The sequence below is a fragment of the Myxine glutinosa genome, chromosome 1, assembly GCF_964187855.1.
Source record: "Myxine glutinosa chromosome 1, kmMyxGlut1.1, whole genome shotgun sequence".
NCBI lineage: Eukaryota > Metazoa > Chordata > Myxini > Myxiniformes > Myxinidae > Myxine > Myxine glutinosa.
The window spans coordinates 324,625,100-324,643,389 of record NC_136261.1 but is presented as its reverse complement, the minus strand read 5'-3'; the positions used below and the strand labels follow the sequence as shown (position 1 = coordinate 324,643,389).

At 44.2% G+C, this 18,290-nt stretch overlaps 1 protein-coding gene across 2 annotated transcripts in view; it reads right to left on the bottom strand.

The window, feature by feature from the left end:
• Window positions 1–18,290, bottom strand: part of LOC137419498 (nuclear autoantigenic sperm protein-like) — a 66,450-nt gene that overhangs the window by 4,361 nt on the left and 43,799 nt on the right. For both annotated transcript variants that reach the window (XM_078771023.1, XM_068105527.2), the window contains exons 7-13: window positions 14,856–14,887; window positions 14,663–14,730; window positions 14,412–14,485; window positions 9,702–9,887; window positions 3,490–3,614; window positions 2,197–2,268; window positions 1,047–1,121 (exon numbers count right to left, since the gene is read on the bottom strand). In XM_078771023.1, coding sequence (XP_078627149.1) covers window positions 1,047–1,121; window positions 2,197–2,268; window positions 3,490–3,614; window positions 9,702–9,887; window positions 14,412–14,485; window positions 14,663–14,730; window positions 14,856–14,887 — 632 coding nt within the window. The remainder of the gene's footprint in view (window positions 1–1,046; window positions 1,122–2,196; window positions 2,269–3,489; window positions 3,615–9,701; window positions 9,888–14,411; window positions 14,486–14,662; window positions 14,731–14,855; window positions 14,888–18,290) is intronic.

Genomic DNA, 18,290 nt, shown 5'->3' with positions numbered 1-18,290 from the left:
AACTCCGAGGGCCTTTCACTCACTCACCGCAGGCAGGTAGCTTGTCTTTGTCTTCTGCAGACTCCTATCAGGCCTTGCTCCCCCAGCTATATCTGTGCTCTGTCCCCCAAATATTCCAACAGGTCGTACAAGATCTGCCAGCAACCCTCTTCTGGTGAAACTGCCAAAATCAAGACTCTGCTCACCTTCACTCTTTCATTCCTCTTTACCCCCACCTCTGGAACAAACACCCTCACCCTCTTCAATCCCACTCTTCCCTCCAGGTCTTTAAAACAGCTGTTCACCACCATCGCTTATCTTCCCCCATCCAAAACCCTGATCTTTTCTACCCCAGTTAAATCACCCCAGATATTTCCTGGAAGTCCTAGCAGTGTCCATGTGTTTTATACCCCCCCCCTTCCCATTCCTCTGCCCCCCAAGCCCTCTCCCTCCCACAGATCTCCCGATGTCCCTGCTCTCAAATGTTGTACTTGTGTGCTTCCCTCTCTCCCCATCTTGTCTCCCGCTCCCTTTATTATATGTTTTATGTGTCCGTTTTTTTTTTTGTGATTAATGTTAGCTCTTACACGAGCCTCGATCTTGTATACAAAAAAATAAAAATAATAAGGTGTCTCATTAGTGGACGTCAAAGATCTTACGGTATATCACAGAATAGGCGAGTCATGTATCACCTGCATCCTGAAGAAATTACAGCCTGGCAAGTTATCACTTGCATCCAGATTCACCTTCAGTGTACAATATAATTTGAGAATTCCTGTTCAGAAATTATTCGTAAAATTCACGTCGAAAAGTCTGAAGCGAGTTGTGCGGCCATTATTCATTGCGTGCCGAGACAACATTTCAACGTCACGCAGATGACATGACGACCGAGGTTTTCTAAACTTTTTAGGGGCGGCACCTGTCAGATTCACTTTTTTAACTAACAAAAAATTAAAATAAAAACACATTCAGTTTTTTGTTTAATCATTTAAAATTAATACGGTCACAATAAAAAGTATGTGTCTGTGGAACTTTAAGAGTCAATTGTGGGATGAAACTGCAGTTACCTTTTTGCGGACCAAATGGGCAATGCTTTTCACTTCTTCCTGCATCCCATCACTTTTCATTGCACGGCTTGCATCCTAAACAAAGTAATAATTAAAACAATCCTGAAAGTTGACAACACAACGTCGAGTCCAATGAACACTTACATTGGATGTCTCAGAAGTCGAAGGGCCCAAACCTTGGTCCTGCAACATATGTTTAGCATTTCAACTCGAAATTTGACATTTTGCTGTCTCACAAACGAACACTTCACACAAAAACATTTAGTGGAGCAACAGTGCATGCCAAACAGGGGGAAATCTAATCAACTAATTGGGAGTTAAAGCTCATTTGGCAAATAAATAAATAAATATCCAATCACTAAGCACTTAGACTAAACTGACATTTTTGAATTCATCTTAAACCAAAAATTAGTCAGGCTAAATTCCATCACTGAAGTTTCTCATGTAGTACCTATCCCGGATCAAACGAGCAACCATTAAACAAACTTGTTTCTTTTGAGTTTCCAGGATTGGCAACTTCTTTTTTCTAACCTGAATGATCAGAGGAAATGCAAGTTTAGCAAAACACTCCAGATTGATTCGTTTTGTTTTGTACGTATAGTGTGCTCATTGCCATGTTTTTGCATGCTCGTCTGGTTATTTGCTCTTGGGCATCTGCTTCAGCTGATTTTGATGCACATTGGGTGACGGCCTGGTCCGAAGGTGGGGTGAGCCTCACATGACCTCTGACCTCACTGAGTTGACGAGCAAAGGCCCGGATAACCTGGGCACCATTTTAACACCTCGACTAAGGGTTGTGGTCCTTCATGAACACTCCTAAAGCACATTAAAAAAAAAAAAAAAAGGTAAGAACATGAAATAAAGATCAAACGGGATGTAATTTTTTTGGGACACAGGGGTTTATTTTACATTTCTAGAGATACGAATTAGCGATGCAGATAGACAATGACATTGAAATTACTTTACACTTATTCCAAACACAATATGGGAATAGCTATACTATATTAACCATTTCATTAACACCGAGGAGTCATATCCACAATATATAAAAATCTAATTATGCTCCCTTTTGAGAATATTTCAAATGTCAAATAACTTAAACAACTCTTGGTATCCTTAAAAGTCACTCGTGGGATGAAATCGCAGTTACCTTTTTGCAGACCAAATGGGGAATGCTTTTCACTTCCTGTGTCCCATCACTTTTCAATGTGCAGCTTACATCCTAAACAAAGCAATAATTTAGTAAACCACAATATTGAAAGCTGCCAACAATGGTGAGTCCAAATAATCTCAGAAGCACAAAGGCCCACACCTTAGTCCTGCAACAGCCTAGCATTTACAGCATTTCTCAACTCAAAACTTGATATTTTGCCGTCTCACAAGCACTTCACCCAAGAACAAAGACTATTAGCGGGGTATTCCAAGGAAAAATCCAAACTGTTTCCACTTCCATTCATTCTGTTATGGCCAGATTAATGGTTTTTTTAAATCCTCAAATCCAACTCCTCGATCCTTGATTGTATTTAAAAGAAATTGGGGTCATACCCCTGAGCGGTCACCTTGTAGAATAAAGCAGTATACGACACCAAATAAAGGTATTTAACAGTATCACTGTATTTCAATGGTTGCTAAGAGACAGGGCAACACGCAGAATCATACCAACGTAATCATAAGCCATTAAACGAAAAAAACAAAACAAAAAACTATTTTGGGGAGTGGGCAAACACCCCTTCTCCCCAACCCCATGTGGTCAAGTTTCATTGAAATTGTGTGTAGTTTTAGAGGAGAGAGCAAATACGTATTTGGGGTGGGGGGTGGGGGAGGGGACCCCCGGTAGATCCCCTTTGAGCCCAATTTTTTTTTTAATGCCATGAACAAACTTTGATACATCACAGGTGATGGTCATTGTCAAGTTTTATCAAAATAGCGTGTGTAGTTTGAGGAAAAAGCAAATTCCTATTTTTGGGGGTCAAACATGCATCCACTGACCTCCGGTAGACCCCCATTTTTTTAATGCAGTGAACAAACTTTAGTCAACGTAGCAAATATCATTTGTGCCAAGTTTGGTCACAATCCCATCAGCAGTTAGGTGCAAGTGTTTAGGAACCGACAACGTGCCATCACATCAGCTCCCCGGAACTACGTGCCAGGTGAGCTAATAACTTCCATTATACCAATAAGGAAACAGAGTCCAAGATGGTGCTGCATGAATACAGCATTATGTTTCGTTGTGATCAGAAAACAAAAACACGCCTAATGAAAAATTTGAAATGTCGGCTGTCATTGATATGGTAAAAAAGACATTTGTTTGGAAAATAGATTTTTTTTTTTTTTTCCAAGTTCAGCAAAGTCATGGACACGATCTAACTAAACCACACCAAACTAGTCAAGTTTTCACATAAATCGGTCACATTTTATCAATTCATCTCAAACTGCCTTTAACCTGGCCAATTCTCCATTTCAGTTTGACGTCCAAGATCTTTTCTTCTATCTCCGGCAGAAGAGACTCCAATTCCGCAATCTCTTCGAGTTGCTCCTTGGATTCCAGACTCTGGCTTATGAGTGTTGCTGTCACAAAGAATTCACACCGATAAAATAGAAGATATTCCAAATCCTTGTCTGAGCACAAAGGTTGTTTCAAATATATCCTCCAAAAGAACTACAACTTTGAAAATCTGAGTTGCCAAATAACTTAATATATACAGACAGCTCTTGGTATGTTGTGGCAACACAGCTGACCTCACTAGCTTTCCTCCAAAATAACTACAACTTTTCCGCTGCATACATTCAATTCCAGAGATTTAAACAGCAAATTAGCTCTTACACGAGCCTTGATCTTGCATACAAAAAAAAAAAAAAGTTTTGCAAATAAGAAAACTTAAACACACCACATTGCTGTAAGGGGTGGGTGAAAGTGGAAGGAGGTATTTGTTTCTTCTTCTTTTAGATAGAAACATCCGCTCCTTATGGGAGCGGCCAGGGTACGTCATGTGGATGGTGGTGGGTTAATACTTCTTTAGTAGCCACAATTATTCCTCTTTGTCGGGTTGACCGGGGGAAGCTTGGCCAAAGTCTTTCACGAACCAGCTGGCCAGGCCTCACGTTTGACTCGGGCAAGAGCAGTAGTTCGGAATTTGTTCAAGGTGCCGGCGACAACTTGCCTACTCCTTGAGAATCTTTTTTTTTTTTTAAACGTCCACCAACTTATGGCAGAAGATGGGACACCCAGTTAAACGTCTATCCGAGGGACAGCACACTGATGAATCGCCCTGCCTGTGAAACATCGGGATGACACTTTATAGCTGGGTTGAGATTCAAATGCAGGCTGGCCAGCTAAGAGGCAAGTGTGCATTATAAATGGTTACACATCGAAAAAAGGTCACAATTGGGTCGTAAGAGTGTCAAGGCTAATATCGCACATCACACTTAAACCATGACTGGGAGGAATGACATACAAGGCCCCAAATATACAAGTTATAAAGAATCCATGTACAGTCCACTGGTGGCTAGGAAAAAAAACAAAAAAACAAAATAATCAGACAAGAAATTGGATATATAATTCATGCATAAATACTCATTTAAGCACCCTACCTAAAGGCCTAGCAAGTTGAGACGGCTCGGATCCGTTAGTCTACGGTAACGCGATAAATCAGAGAATGCCTTAAGGACGCAGGGCTTGCACAAAAATGCTTTCAGTTTAGTGTTAAACAGAAGTAGCGACTTCAAAAAGGAAGGTAATCATAGGTTGGAATTCATAGAATAGTGTGTGGTCATAATTTTTACTTTTGGTGTGTGTATCGCACGAAACACCATGCTGAGCTATCCTGTCAACTTTGGTTGAGTTTGTTTGAGAACACCATCCTGTCAAGTTTGGTTGAGATTGGACAAGTAACGACCTCTCACTATCAACCATCATCTTTCCTGGGAAAACAATATTTCCAAGCTGGCCTCCAAAGCCAGTCGCCGACTGGGCATCCTCCATCGTGCAAAGTCCTTTCTGGATACCTCTGATCTCCTTCACCACATATAAAGCTTTCATCTGCAGCTTGATGGAATATTGCTCTCCCCTCTGGGCTGGTGCTCCTGCCTCAAACCTAGCTCGGCTTCACGCTGTAAAAACCAAAGCTGTCAGGATAGTTGGTATCTCCAGCGAGGAAGCCGATTCTGAGGGCCTTTCACACTCGCTCACCACAGGTAGGTTGGCAGTCTATCTTCTAGCGACTTCTCTCGGGCCTTGCACCCCCTGCTCTGACCCCCAAATATTACTTCAGGATGCACAAGATCCGTCAGAAACCTTCTTCTGGTGAAACTGCCAAAATCAAGACTCTGCTCACATTCACTCTTTCATTCCTCTTTTTTCCTTGTGGTTGAGCTTGAAAGTGGTTGGATGTCAATGAAAGCTAGTCTGTTGGGAGCCGTTGGTGAGGTATGTGGATGGACAAAAGGACCACCGAGGCACTCGGAAACATGGTGGTGGGATGATGAAGTTGGAAAGAGGATTGACGAGAAGAGGAAGAAGTTCGAGTGGCAGAAGGCGAAGGGTACGGGAGCAGAAACAGCAGAGCATGAAAGTTATAAGGCAGCCAGGAAGGCTGCAAAGAAAGAGGTAGCAAAGGCGCAGGAGGCATGTAGGAAAATGTTCGGAGAACGCTTGGATTCGGAAGAGGGTCAGAACGCAGTATTCAGGATTGCAAAGCAGATAGCGAAAGAGGTGTGATGTGATGGGGGTGAGTTGCTTGAAGGATGAAGTGGGACAAATCGTTGTCGACCCAGATGGAATTAAAGGAAGATGGAAAAGATATATGGAAATGCTGTTGAATACAGAGAATGAATGGGATGGCAACATAGAGAGTAACCCAGTTTTAGGACCGGCAGAGAAGATAACTGAGAAGGAAGTTGAGGAAGCGATAAAAGCAATGAAGGGTAGAAAAGCGGGAGAGCCGACGGGAGTTGTGGGAGATATGTTGAAGGCAGCAGGAAGTTGGGGTGTGAAGAGAATGACAGAGATCTGTAATCTGGTGGTGAAAGAAGGCCGCATTCCAGTGGATTGAGAACTGAGTACCCTCGTCCCTCTATACAAGGGGAAAGGTGACCCTCTGGAGTGTGGTTCGTACCGAGCGATAAAGTTATTGGAGCATGGAATGAAGGTATTGGAAAGGGTGTTGGAGAGGAGGATAAGGAAGAAAGTGAAGATCGACGAAATGCAGTTTGGATTCATGCCAGGAAGAGGAACGACAGACGCACTTTTCATTGTGAGGCAGTTGCAGGAGAAGTACATGGAGAAGAGGAAGAAGTCGTTTCTTGGGTTTGTTGATCTGGAGAAAGCATTTGATCGGGTTCCACGCAAAGTATTGACATGGGCATTGAGGAAGTTAGGAGTGGAGGAATGGTTGATCAGAGTAGTGATGGCAATACACAAAAGAGCGCGCACAGCTGTAAGGACGAAGGACGGGAACAGTGGTGAGTTTGAGGTGAAGGTGGGAGTGCATCAGGGGTCGGTACTAAGTCCACTACTATTTGTAGCTGTGATGGAGGTGCTGGCTCAGAACGTAAAGGAGGGTTTACCGTGGGAGTTGTTGTATGCAGATGATCTGGTGTTGATTGCGGAAAGTATGGATGGACTGAAGGAAAAGCGGAACACGTGGAAGGAATGTATGGAGACAAAAGGTCTGAAGGTGAATATCAGAAAGACTAAGGTGATGGCAAGTGGTAAAGCATGTGGTGAGGTGGAAAGAACTGGGAAGTGGCCCTGTGCTGTGTGTAGGAAGGGTGTCGGAGTGAACTCCATTCAGTGTACAATGTGCGCTGAGTGGGTTCATCAAAAATGTAGTGGTCTGAGGGTCATTAACCAGTGTGGCAGCTACATTCAAATGTAAGGTGTGCACAGAGGGAGCTGCAGATGGAGGAAATGTTGAGTTGGATCTTGGAGACGGCGTGAAGCTGGAAGGTGTGAAAACATTTTGCTACTTCGGAGACATGCTGAATGGAGAAGGTGGATCAGACTCGGCAACGGTTGCTCGAGTGAGATGTGCATGGAAGAAGTTTCGGGAATTGAGTGGCGTGCTGATGAGGTGAGTGTCGTTGAAGCTGAAGGGAAAGGTGTATGCTGCATGTGTGAGAAGTGTTATGATTTATGGGAGCGAGACATGGGTAATGAACGTAGAGCAGCAACGAAGATTGGAAAGGGTGGAAATGCGAATGGTTCGACAGATGTGTGGAGTATCGTTGAGAGAGAGGAAGACAAATGATGAATTGCGAAAGATGATGGGAATAGAGCCTGTGATTGATGCTGTGAAGAGGAACAGGTTGAGATGGTTTGGTCATGTGTTGAGGAAGGATGAAAGTGACTGGTTGAGAAGAGTGATGGAAATGAATGTAGAAGGAAGTAGAAGACGGGGAAGACCGAGAAAGACTTGGCTAAAGATGGTGGAAGAAGAAATGCGGGCAAGGGGGTTAACAAGGAGAGATGCAGAAAATAGGGCAAAATTGAGAAGATTGTCATGGGGACCGCAAGGCTAACCCCTGCTCTAGCAGGGAAAATGGCCTTTTAAAATGCATGTTGTTGTTGTTGTATTCCTCTTTTTCCCCACCTTTGGAACAAACTCCCACATTCTTCAATCTCACTCCTCCCTCCAGGTCTTCAAAACAGCTGGTCACCACCATCACTTATCTTTCCCCAACCAAAACATTTATCTTTTCTCCCCCATTAATACACCCCAAATCCACCTTTTCCAAATTCCCTTTACTTTCCTGAAAATCCTGGTAGTGTCCATTTGTTTTATACCACATACCTCACCCCAGCCCTCGCCCTTCCACAGTTCTCTACTGTTGTTGTGATTTAGTCTCCCCCTCTTGTCCCCTGCTCCCTTTGTCATGTTTTGTGTGTGTTTGTTTTTGTCGTTATGTGTTTTATGTGTTTTATGTGTTAGCTCTTAAACGAACCGCGACATTTGGTACAGAAAAAAAAAAAATTATAGGTGAGTATTCAGCTTGGCTTTTGAGAGCTTCACCAGAAGTGGGTTCGAACAGACTACATGCACACAAGAGAAACCTTGGGGTGGAAGAGGAGGATTGGGGTTGGAGGGGAAAGAGTGGGGGGGGGGGGGGGTGGGGGTGGGAAGAGGTTGAGTCTTGATTTACATGGTATCACGAAGTGCAAGGCAAGGAAACAAGCCGAAGAAGGGGTGCAGTATTCCATCAAGCTGCAGATGAAGTCCTTCTATGTTGATTAAAGTTTAGATTTGCCATGGAAAGACTGACAGAGGAAGCCCAGTCATTGGATGACTTCAGAATTCATCATAGCTTTGGGATTTGCCCAAGAAATATCATGGCCAATGGTGAAGCCCAAACATTTGTGAGTGACATTCAAGAGGTTTGTTAAGGAAATGGTAGCGTTCACAAGATGGTCTTTTTAGACGGTGAGACCTAGCAGGGCACACACCTCCACCAGGCTGAACAGTTTACATTTTGTACCCCCTGATAGGCCAGATCTGAATCCGGACCTTCACCAAAATCTAATCAATTTGTCCGTGTCACATAACCAACCTCTCCACCAAATTTCGGCCAAATCTGTCCACAACTTTGAGATATCCTGTTCACTGACAGACAAACAATTATGTCTGGCATAGCATGATACTTGCAAAATCTCCAAAATAAGTTGACTTTTGGCCAGTGTTAACCTTTTGATCTAAAAATCAATAAGCTTCTTGCTTATGAACAACTCTACCATTTATTGAAGTTTCGTGAAGATAGGTTTAAAATTGGGACCTGAATGTCATTGACAGAAAGAACAGACAGCATAACACACAAGCCCAACCAATATATTTGAGAAATCTTCGATTTTTGCAATTAACAAACAAACAAAGACAGGGGTGAAACCATACGTAACCTCCATCCACCCTTGTTGGCAGAGATAATCAGAATATATTGCAATAGTAGATGACCAACATGAAAAAATATGACCCATTATTCCTACAGCATGGATCAGCTTGCTACACTCATCTCACCACACAGCGCTGCAGAGGCACGGGCTTGTTTTGAGAAATGACCGGACTAAACTTGTTTCTGTGTTATGATTTACACCAATCATAATACAAACATTTTTGTACAAATTTATTTGTAATCTAAAAAGGTCCAAGTGGTCTAAATCTCTAAATGGTCAAGAGCCTAAGCTCGTCAAATGGGTCCAATGAGTTCGGGATATTTGGGGTTTTTGTGTCTTCACGGTTTTTAATGGTATTCGGGGTCCAAGTGTATTTGGGTCCTCCAGGTAGTTTTGGGATTTTGGACCTTCGGGATCATTTAGGGTTTTCAAGTGTCTTCGTTGTCTTTTGGGTCTTCAACGGTCAAAGGGGTCTCAGCAGTCCAAAGGGTCAAAAGGTATACAACTACATAATACACATACGTAATAATAGGCAGGATGCAACAGACATCCAAACAGTATGTAATTAATAGATATAGTCACACGGCTTCATCGCCTCACCCCTCACTGCTTCACGGATTGTGTTTTTCGACTGTTCTTCACGGTCACGAATATCCCGTTTTATATATATATATATATATATATATATTTGAAGTCGGCGACGTTTTGGTAACAAATATACAAACATACATATGCTCCATTATAAGACAAAGATATTGTGCACAACTACATACCAAGGTGGTTGTTGATCGTGGCCAATGCTTTTCGTAAATGCACAGTGCCTTGTTTCGCTTGACCATCCATGTTAAGTGCAGACCCGAGCTGGTAATGAGCCTCAGCAAGTTTCCGTGCATCTGCTCCTTCCACCTGCAAGATCTCCAATGCTGCTTGGAAGTCCTCTGTGGCCAGCTTAAACTCATCTACAGTGTTGAAAGCAAGTGAAAACTGAAAATGATACTTCACTTTTAATAAAATAAAACTAACAATTATCTTCCGAACAACAACAAAATAAAATGCAAGTTGATTTGTCAAACATCCAACAGTGGCAAACAAATGGAGGACCCACCCCTCTCTCTCTTTATATCTTCCCTCCCCCCAAACCTCGCGAGAGATCGCGAGATCTTGGAGACGGTGGCAGGGGTTTTCGACGGTCCACACGGTCTCCACGTTTTTCAAAGTTAAGTCTGTTCACAATTGTATTTTGTCGAAACTGTATTTATCGTTCGGTGTGTGAACTTATAGTGTCCCCCTTGGAAGTTTCTCGGTGTTTATCTTTCATAAATTAATCGTTTGTTTGCCGCGTCGCGAGCAAGGCCTTGCAGCCTCAGGCTTCCCCCGTCGAAGGTTGTTCCTTCCTTCGCTGTTTTGCTAGCTTTTTTGATTTCCCCTTCTCCACCAAGCTTCACCAAACATCTACTATTTGTCTAACGTTGTAACCCCCCCCCCCCCCCCCACAAAAACAAACAAAAAAAACTTTTATTTCCCTTTCTCCTCGTGTGCTTTTTCCTCTGCCCACGTGCGCTGTCTCGCTCCGCCCCCATTTTCCCCTTGCCTTCCACCTTTTGCCCTGTTCAAGTGACTCGTGGTCGTCGCTCTAGGCTTCCTCTCCCCATTGGTATTTTTGTGAATATAAGATTGTTCTTCACAGTTCTGTTTAAATATGTTTCAACTATCCCCTTCAGTGTTTTATTCAGTGGTTTATTACAACACGCTGTTTTTCTTCTTATTTAAAAGGCTCCTTTCAATTTCCTCCAACTCATTCCATTTCAAAAAAATATTAAATCTCTTATGATTCCAAATCACCATGCTCTAAATTCTCATTCATCCCATCCCTCCTCCATCGTTCTTAAACGAATCGCTAACTTGAAAATCACAACAAACCCAATTTGTTATATATGTTCATCTTTCATTAATCATCCACTTTCTAAACTCCCCCCCCCCCCCTTGCCCCTCCCCTTCAAATCTCCCCCCCAACCATCCCTCCCAAATTCTCCCTCCTCCCACCTCCTTCTCAAAGCTGCCTCCTCCCCACTTCGTCTCTTCTATGTCATACCTCCACCTCCCCCAACCTTCTACTTTCCTCTGCCCCCCCCCCCCCCCCTCAAACAAACTCACTGTGCCTCATTCCATCACCATCAAACCTTTCGTCCTCCTCATCCTTCCCTTTCTTGTAACTCTTCTGTAATCTCTGACACACTATCAACTGCTCTTCCTACATCCCCCTCTCACCCTTCATCTGACCCTACCCCTCCCCTCCCCTGTCCTGCACCCGATGCTCCCCTCTCTCCTCACTAAAGGTATGGACCTCAAACATCCAGGGCCTTCGCTCAAACCTGATTGATCTCTCCATTCAGGTTGCTTCTGAAAATCCAGACTTGATCTGCATAACAGAATCTTTCCTCCTTCAAGATGTCTCTGATTCCTTAATATCTCTTCCTGGTTACTCCCTCCTCCGGTACGATAGACCTGAGCCTCGTCCTGGTGGTGGGGTGGCTATCTTTATCAAAAACTCTTCCTCACTCTCCCTGCACTGCCCTCTCTCCACCCCACCCACAGGAGTACCTCTGGCTACGGCTTCCTCTCCGCTCCCACCTTTTGTTCATATGTGTTCTGTACCGTCCTCCAAACAGTGATGACTCCATTTACATTTCTCTGTCGGACAACATGGACCAACTTCTATCAACTCATCCAAACTCTCTCTTCCTCATATGTGGCGACTTCAACTGTCATCATGCCAGCTGGCTGGGTGTGGGTTCATCTCTCACCAGCCATGGCACCTCAGCAAAGGACTTCTGCGACTCATTGGGACTGACACAATCTGTCAATTTCCCGACCCGGATCTCAGTCAATGGGGTATCTTCTCTTCTGGACTTGGTTATGACTAACTTCCCTGCAAATGTCTGCTGCTCTTCTTCTGCTCCAATCGGTTCTTCTGATCATGTGCTTGTTAAAGTGGACATCTCACTGGCCATTCTCAGAGAGCCTCCTCAGCGCCGACGGGTCTGGCATTTCACTCAGGCCGACTGGCACGGTCTGCAAGCAGCCATCAATCAAGTGGACTGGTCTCCCATCTCTAATGCCTCTGACATCAATTCTTCCTGGGAATTCTTCCAAAGCAAACTGCTCTCTCTCATGCACAGATTTATCCCATCTCGTCTTCAGTTGTCTAACCCTTCCTCCCGTCCATGGTACACTGAATCTTGTGGTGAGGCAGTTGCCCTGAAACAACTTGCCTTTGCATCTTGGAAGGCAAATCCAACTGAAGGCAATCTCAGTTCCTTCCACCAAGCTCGAAACAAGTGTGTTTCTACCCTCAGGAGTGTCAGGAAGCACCATCTCTCCACACTCAAGATTGAACTCTCAAACCTGTCTCCTTCCTCCAAATCCTGGTGGCGTCTGGTCAAATCCGTTTCTGGTGTTTGTTCCCCCTCCATCCCCTCCCTTACCTCAAATGGCTACACAGTTGACACCGCACATGACAAAGCCGAATGCCTCAACTCTGTGTTTGCCTCAAAATCTTGTGTCCCAAACCCATCTCTCTCTGTTCCCACCTTTCCCAGTCGAACCCAACTGCTCCTGGACTCTGTGTCCTTCTCTCCTGACAAGGTGGAGAAGTTTTTATCAAACCTCGACTCTGATTCTACAACTGGACCAGACGGCATCAGCCCACGGGTCCTAAAATCCTGCTCTGCCGCTCTATCTCACCCTCTCTCTGTTCTTTTCACACTCTCTTTTGCTCAAGGTCATCTGCCAGCATCTTGGAAATCAGCAAACATTACCGCTTTACACAAAAAAGGTGCAAAAACAGATCCTTGCAACTACAGACCAATCAGCCTGCTCCCAATTATCAGCAAAGTCATGGAATCCATCATTGCTTCAGATATCAAATCCTTCCTCTTCTCCAATGGCTTGATCTCTGATCATCAATTTGGATTCAGACCAGGTCATTCTACTCTGGACATGTTGCTTCTGGTGTCTCAACAATGGATGGAGGGTCCTCAATGCCAAACAGGAAATCAGAGCTGTCTCACTTGACATATCACGTGCCTTCGATACAGTCTGGCACCCAGCTCTGCTCACCAAACACACCTCATATGGTATTCAGGGAAATCTCCACTCATGGCTTGCGGATTTCCTCTCTGGTCGTAGGCAACGTGTGGCCCTGAATGGATTTCTCTCATCTTCCCTTCCTGTTCTGGCTGGAGTTCCCCAAGGTAGTGTTCTGGGCCCTGTGCTATTTCTGGTCTTCAACAATGATCTCTCCGACTCTCTGGAAAATCCTCTCCATCTCTTTGCTGATGACTCCACTATCTGCCGCTCCATTCCTCATCCCTCAGATCGGCAGTCTGCAGCCTCCTCACTCTCTGCAGACCTGGACAAAATCACAGACTGGTCAAACAAGTGGAACACGTCTTTCAATCCTGACAAATCTCACACTCTTACAATGTCTCTCCGAAAGGACCGACTGGACAACCCTCCCATCTACTTTCTCAACAATCCTCTCCAAGAAGTTCTGTCGCTCAAGCTTTTGGGTCTCACTATCTGCCATGATCTTTCTTGGGAAAACCACATTTCCAAGCTGGCCTCCAAAGCCAGTCGCCGACTGGGCATCCTCCATCGTGCGAAGTCCTTCCTTGGCACCCCTGAGCTCCTCACCACATGCAAGGCTTTCATCCGCAGCTCAATGGAATACTGTTCCCCCCTCTGGGCTGGTGCTCCTGCCTCACACCTTGCTCGGCTTCACGCTGTTGAGGCCAAAGCTTTCAGAATCATTGGAATCTCCTGCGATGTAGTCAACTCCGAGGGCCTTTCACTCATTCACCGCAGGCAGGTTGGTGGTCTTTGTCTTCTACCGACTCCTCTCCGGCCTTGCTCCCCCAGCTCTCTCTGTGCTCTGTCCCCCCAATATTCCTTCAGGTCGCACAAGATCTGCCTGCAACCCTCTTATGGTTAAACTGCCAAAGTCTAGGCTCTCTGCTCACCTTCACTCTTTCATTCCCCTTTTCTCCCACCTCTGGAACAAACTCCCCCACTCCCTTCAATCCCACTCCTCCCTCCAGGTCTTTAAAACAGCTGTTCACCACCATCTCTTATCTTCCCCCATCGAAAACCTTGATCTTTTCTACCCCCGGTAATTCACCCCAGAGTCCTTGCAGTGTTCATACGTTTTATTCCTCTCCCACCTCCCCCCAAGTCCTCCCGATGTCCCTGCTCTCAAATGTTGTGTTTGTGTCCTTCCCCCTCTTGTCTGCCGCTCCCCTTGTTTTTTGTTTTGTGTGTCGGTTTGTCTTTTTGTGTGATTAATGTTAGCTCTTTCACGAGCCTCGATCTTGCATAATTATTTAAAAAAAAAAAAAAAACCCCGCCCTCCCCCCCCCAAAAATACTAAGAACAACAAAAAACAAAAAAGAATAAAGTAAAGAAAACCTAAATACAAAACATACCCAATTCAATGCCCAATTCTCCAAGCTTCATGTGTGCATAAGCAGCATTCCATTGGGCCTTCGCATTAGCTTGCCTGTCGAGAGGAAAATATACGTTTTTCTACGACCAAGCATTACAAGGTTAATGAAACTTTCATTCGATCTGCCATCCCAGTAACTTCCTTAAACATTGAGCGGAACATTAAATAATAACTGCACCAATTCAAACCAGCACCTCATCACTACCAATGAAAGTCACAACCTTTTTTTACCTTTTGAAAATAATTTTTGCGAGTTCCAGCATTTCCCAGGCCAGATGCAATGTTGAAACATCTTCATCCTATCAAGCACATCACAAATACTTTGAAATGATTGTTTAACCCATCACCAGCAATAGTACACAACACAGGTAATAAATGCAAATAAGGAAGCCATAATAACCACATCGCCAAAAACCTTGCCTACCTGTTCATCTTCCTTCGGCTGCAATTTCTCACCTAGAAGTACATAAAGTCAACTTTATCTGAAGACATCAGTCGACCAAAAGTCGACATAATTGTGAAATTTAAGCCATTCCACGTCAGTCGCTGTTCAAAAAAGTAACCAGGGTACCAATAACGAAAAATCGAGAAATACCCTCCGCACTGTTTCAAAAAGTGAGGTCGACGTGAGAGAACTCAACAGCTTACACTACCAAAATAACTTAAGGAAATAGTTGCATCACATGTGTCATATAAGACAGACAAAGACAGGGGTGAAAACAACCTCCATCCATCTTCGGCGGTGGAGGTAAAGATGGCCAATCACCTTGATGACCGTAGCCTAGCTTTTGAAGAGGTGGCGGGACAACTCATTTCCATCATGTAATCTGAGGGTGAGTTTCTCAATAGACATGATGCAGCATTTTTGCCAGTCAATGCGGGTAAGAAAGTCTTCCCTTTGCGGCAAAATAATGTTCACAGGTCCAGGTACATGCATGAAAGTTTGACTGGTTGTTCCTTGAGCTGCCCATGCATCCAACTGGCACAAACTTTACAAAAGCACAAGCAATTGTCAACTGTGGCTGTATCAAACATGCCTCTCTCAAGAGATATCATGCAGTCTTTCTCCGATATCCATCACCATCAAGGAACTTAAACACAAGAGGCCATTTGGTCCAAAACCTGTCCAAAATCTGCCAACCTATAGTTGCTTGTCCATGCCCCATTCCTTTAAATGCTGAACAAAGATGTCTGGTATATTGTTGAAGATGTTGAAGTTAAAGATGTTGAAGTACTATATTTGTCATTATGCAGGCCTTTATTTATATTATTTGCAAATTGGTCTGGGTGTCTCTTCCTCATACCCCATATTTTTGGACCTTTGCAAGAATACAAAATCAATACAAATTCCAACTAGAGCTTCCAGGGAAGCAGAACTCAACTGTACTGACTGGACAACTTCAAAGTAGGTCAGTTGTCTGTACTAGATTTGACTTAACTGAAAAGCCAACAACCTTGTGTAATAATTTTAAGGTCCTTGTATCCGTAGACTTGTCCTTGTTTTACAATTGATACAATGTTACACTTTGCAACAATGTTGCAGAAATCTAGTTGTGTGGGCGGCCATTTTGTGACAGATCGGGTTGACATGCGATAGCAACCTACCTTGTGTGGTAAGAGTCTCACACACCAAGTTTGATCAAAATCCATAAATATTTGTGGACGTTAAAGTCTTAACGTCGTTTCTGAGCTGAAAACAATATGGCGGCCTATGGCGGCCATTTTGTGACGGATCAGGTTGGAATGCAATAGCAACCAACCTACCTTGTGTGGCAAGGGTTAAACATTCTAAGTTTGATCAAAATCTGTTAATATTTGTGGACGCGAGAGTGTTAACGTCGTTTTCATGACCTAAAACAAAATGGTCGCCTAAGTCCGCCATTTTTCAACGGATCGGGCTGAAATGTAATAACAACCTGGTCCTTGGGGCAAGGATGCTGCATGTCAAGTTTGATCAGAATCGGTTGATATTTGTGGATGCTGGAGTGTTAACGTCGAAAAGTTAACGGACGACAGACGACGACGCCGACAACGACGGACGCCGGAGGGTTCAGTATGTGATGAACCGTCCAGTTGAGTTAAAAATGGCAGGGAATGCAAAGCAGCCATCACACTTAAGACTTGTTTCCACAGAAGCCTGCTCTTTTATGCACAAATTAATCCCATCTTATCTTCAGTTATCTTATCAATCCTCACAATCTTGATACTCTGAATCATGTGGTGAGGCCATTGCTTTAAAACAACTTGTATTCTACTCCTCGAAGGCAAATCAAACCAAAAAACCTAAGATCATTCCACAAATTCCGCAACAAGCATGCCCCCACTCAGGAGAGCAAGAAAACAACAACTGTCCAATCTCAAGAATGAGTTCAAACTTGTCACCCTCTAAAACCTTGTGGCACCTTGTCAAGTCTGTCACTGGAGTATGCTCCCCTTCTATCCTTTCCTTCACTGCAAATGGAACCACAGCTGACTCTAGTCAGAAGCCGAATGCCTCATTTCGGTGTTCGCTTCAAAATCTTGCAACTCCAACCCCTCTCTCTGCAACCACTCTGCCAAGTCGTATACAATTGCACCTGGATTTTGTCTCTTCACCTGAGAGAGTGGAAAAGTTTCTGGTTACCCTCGACTGATTCTGCAACTGCATCAGCCAGCATTAGCTCATACAACCGAAGACCTGTTCTGCTGCTCTTGCACTTCCTCTCTCTGCCAATTTCAGCCTGTCATTTAACACAGGTAATCTCCCATCTGCTTGGAAATTAGCTAACTTCACATCATTGCATAAAAAGGTGCAAATACCGATCCCCTCAACTACAGACCAATTAGCTTACTTTCAATCACCAGCAAGGTCATGGAATCCATTATCGCAGTTGACATAAAAATCATTCCTTTTCTCCAACAGCCTCATCTCAGATCATAACTCAGATTCAGATAGACCTCATCACTACCTTGGACAGCCTGCTTCAATCTCTCCCAACAATGGATGAAGGCCGTCAATATCAAACACGAGATCAGGGCCGTCTCAACATATTTCGAGCTTCAGATACAGTCTGGCATCCTGCCTCGCTCTCCCAAACTTTCTGCCTATGGCATCTAAGGCCAACTCCATTCTTGGATTACTGACTTCCTCCACCCTCGTGTGTGGCTCTCAATGGAATGCTTTCTTCTCTTCCTGTAAAGGCTGGAATACCCAAAGACAGCGTTCTTGGCTGCGTCTTATTCCTCATCTTCAACGATTTATCTGACTCTCGAAAATCCTACAACTTTGCTGGACTCCACTCTCTGCAGTGACATCACTAATCCTTCTGACAGACTGGCAGCAGTCTCTTCCCTCTCCTCAGACCTTGACAAAAATCAAACTGGTCAAACACTTGGAATATGTCTTTCAATCCTGAGAGAAAACAGTCCGTCTCCACCATACCTCAAACCCTGCCATATACTTTCTCAACAACCGTCTCAGGGGCTCAGTCATTGAACTCTTGGGGTTCTCGCTCTCAATGATTGCTTTACGGCAATCCACATTTCAAAGTTGGCCTCCCTCGTTAACTTCACCCAACCCCACCTTCCAAATTTCCAGTTTTTACTTCCAGAGAGTTTGCTTCCGTGTCTATCTCCTCCACCCCAACCGCTCAACCCATTTCCCATCTATTTTATCCTTCAGCCATGCTGTTGGTGTCATCCCCTCCCCCTCCCCTTCTGCTGTTGCTAGACCATGTGTGTCCCCACTCTGAAGTCTCCTCTACAGTCTTCATCTGCCAATTTCAGCAGGCTCTTCCTCTTTGGCTCACCACACTATCATTCCACATCTTTCATTTCTGTTTTTCCATCCCCAGAGCCAACCTTTTCCTTTCCATCCCAG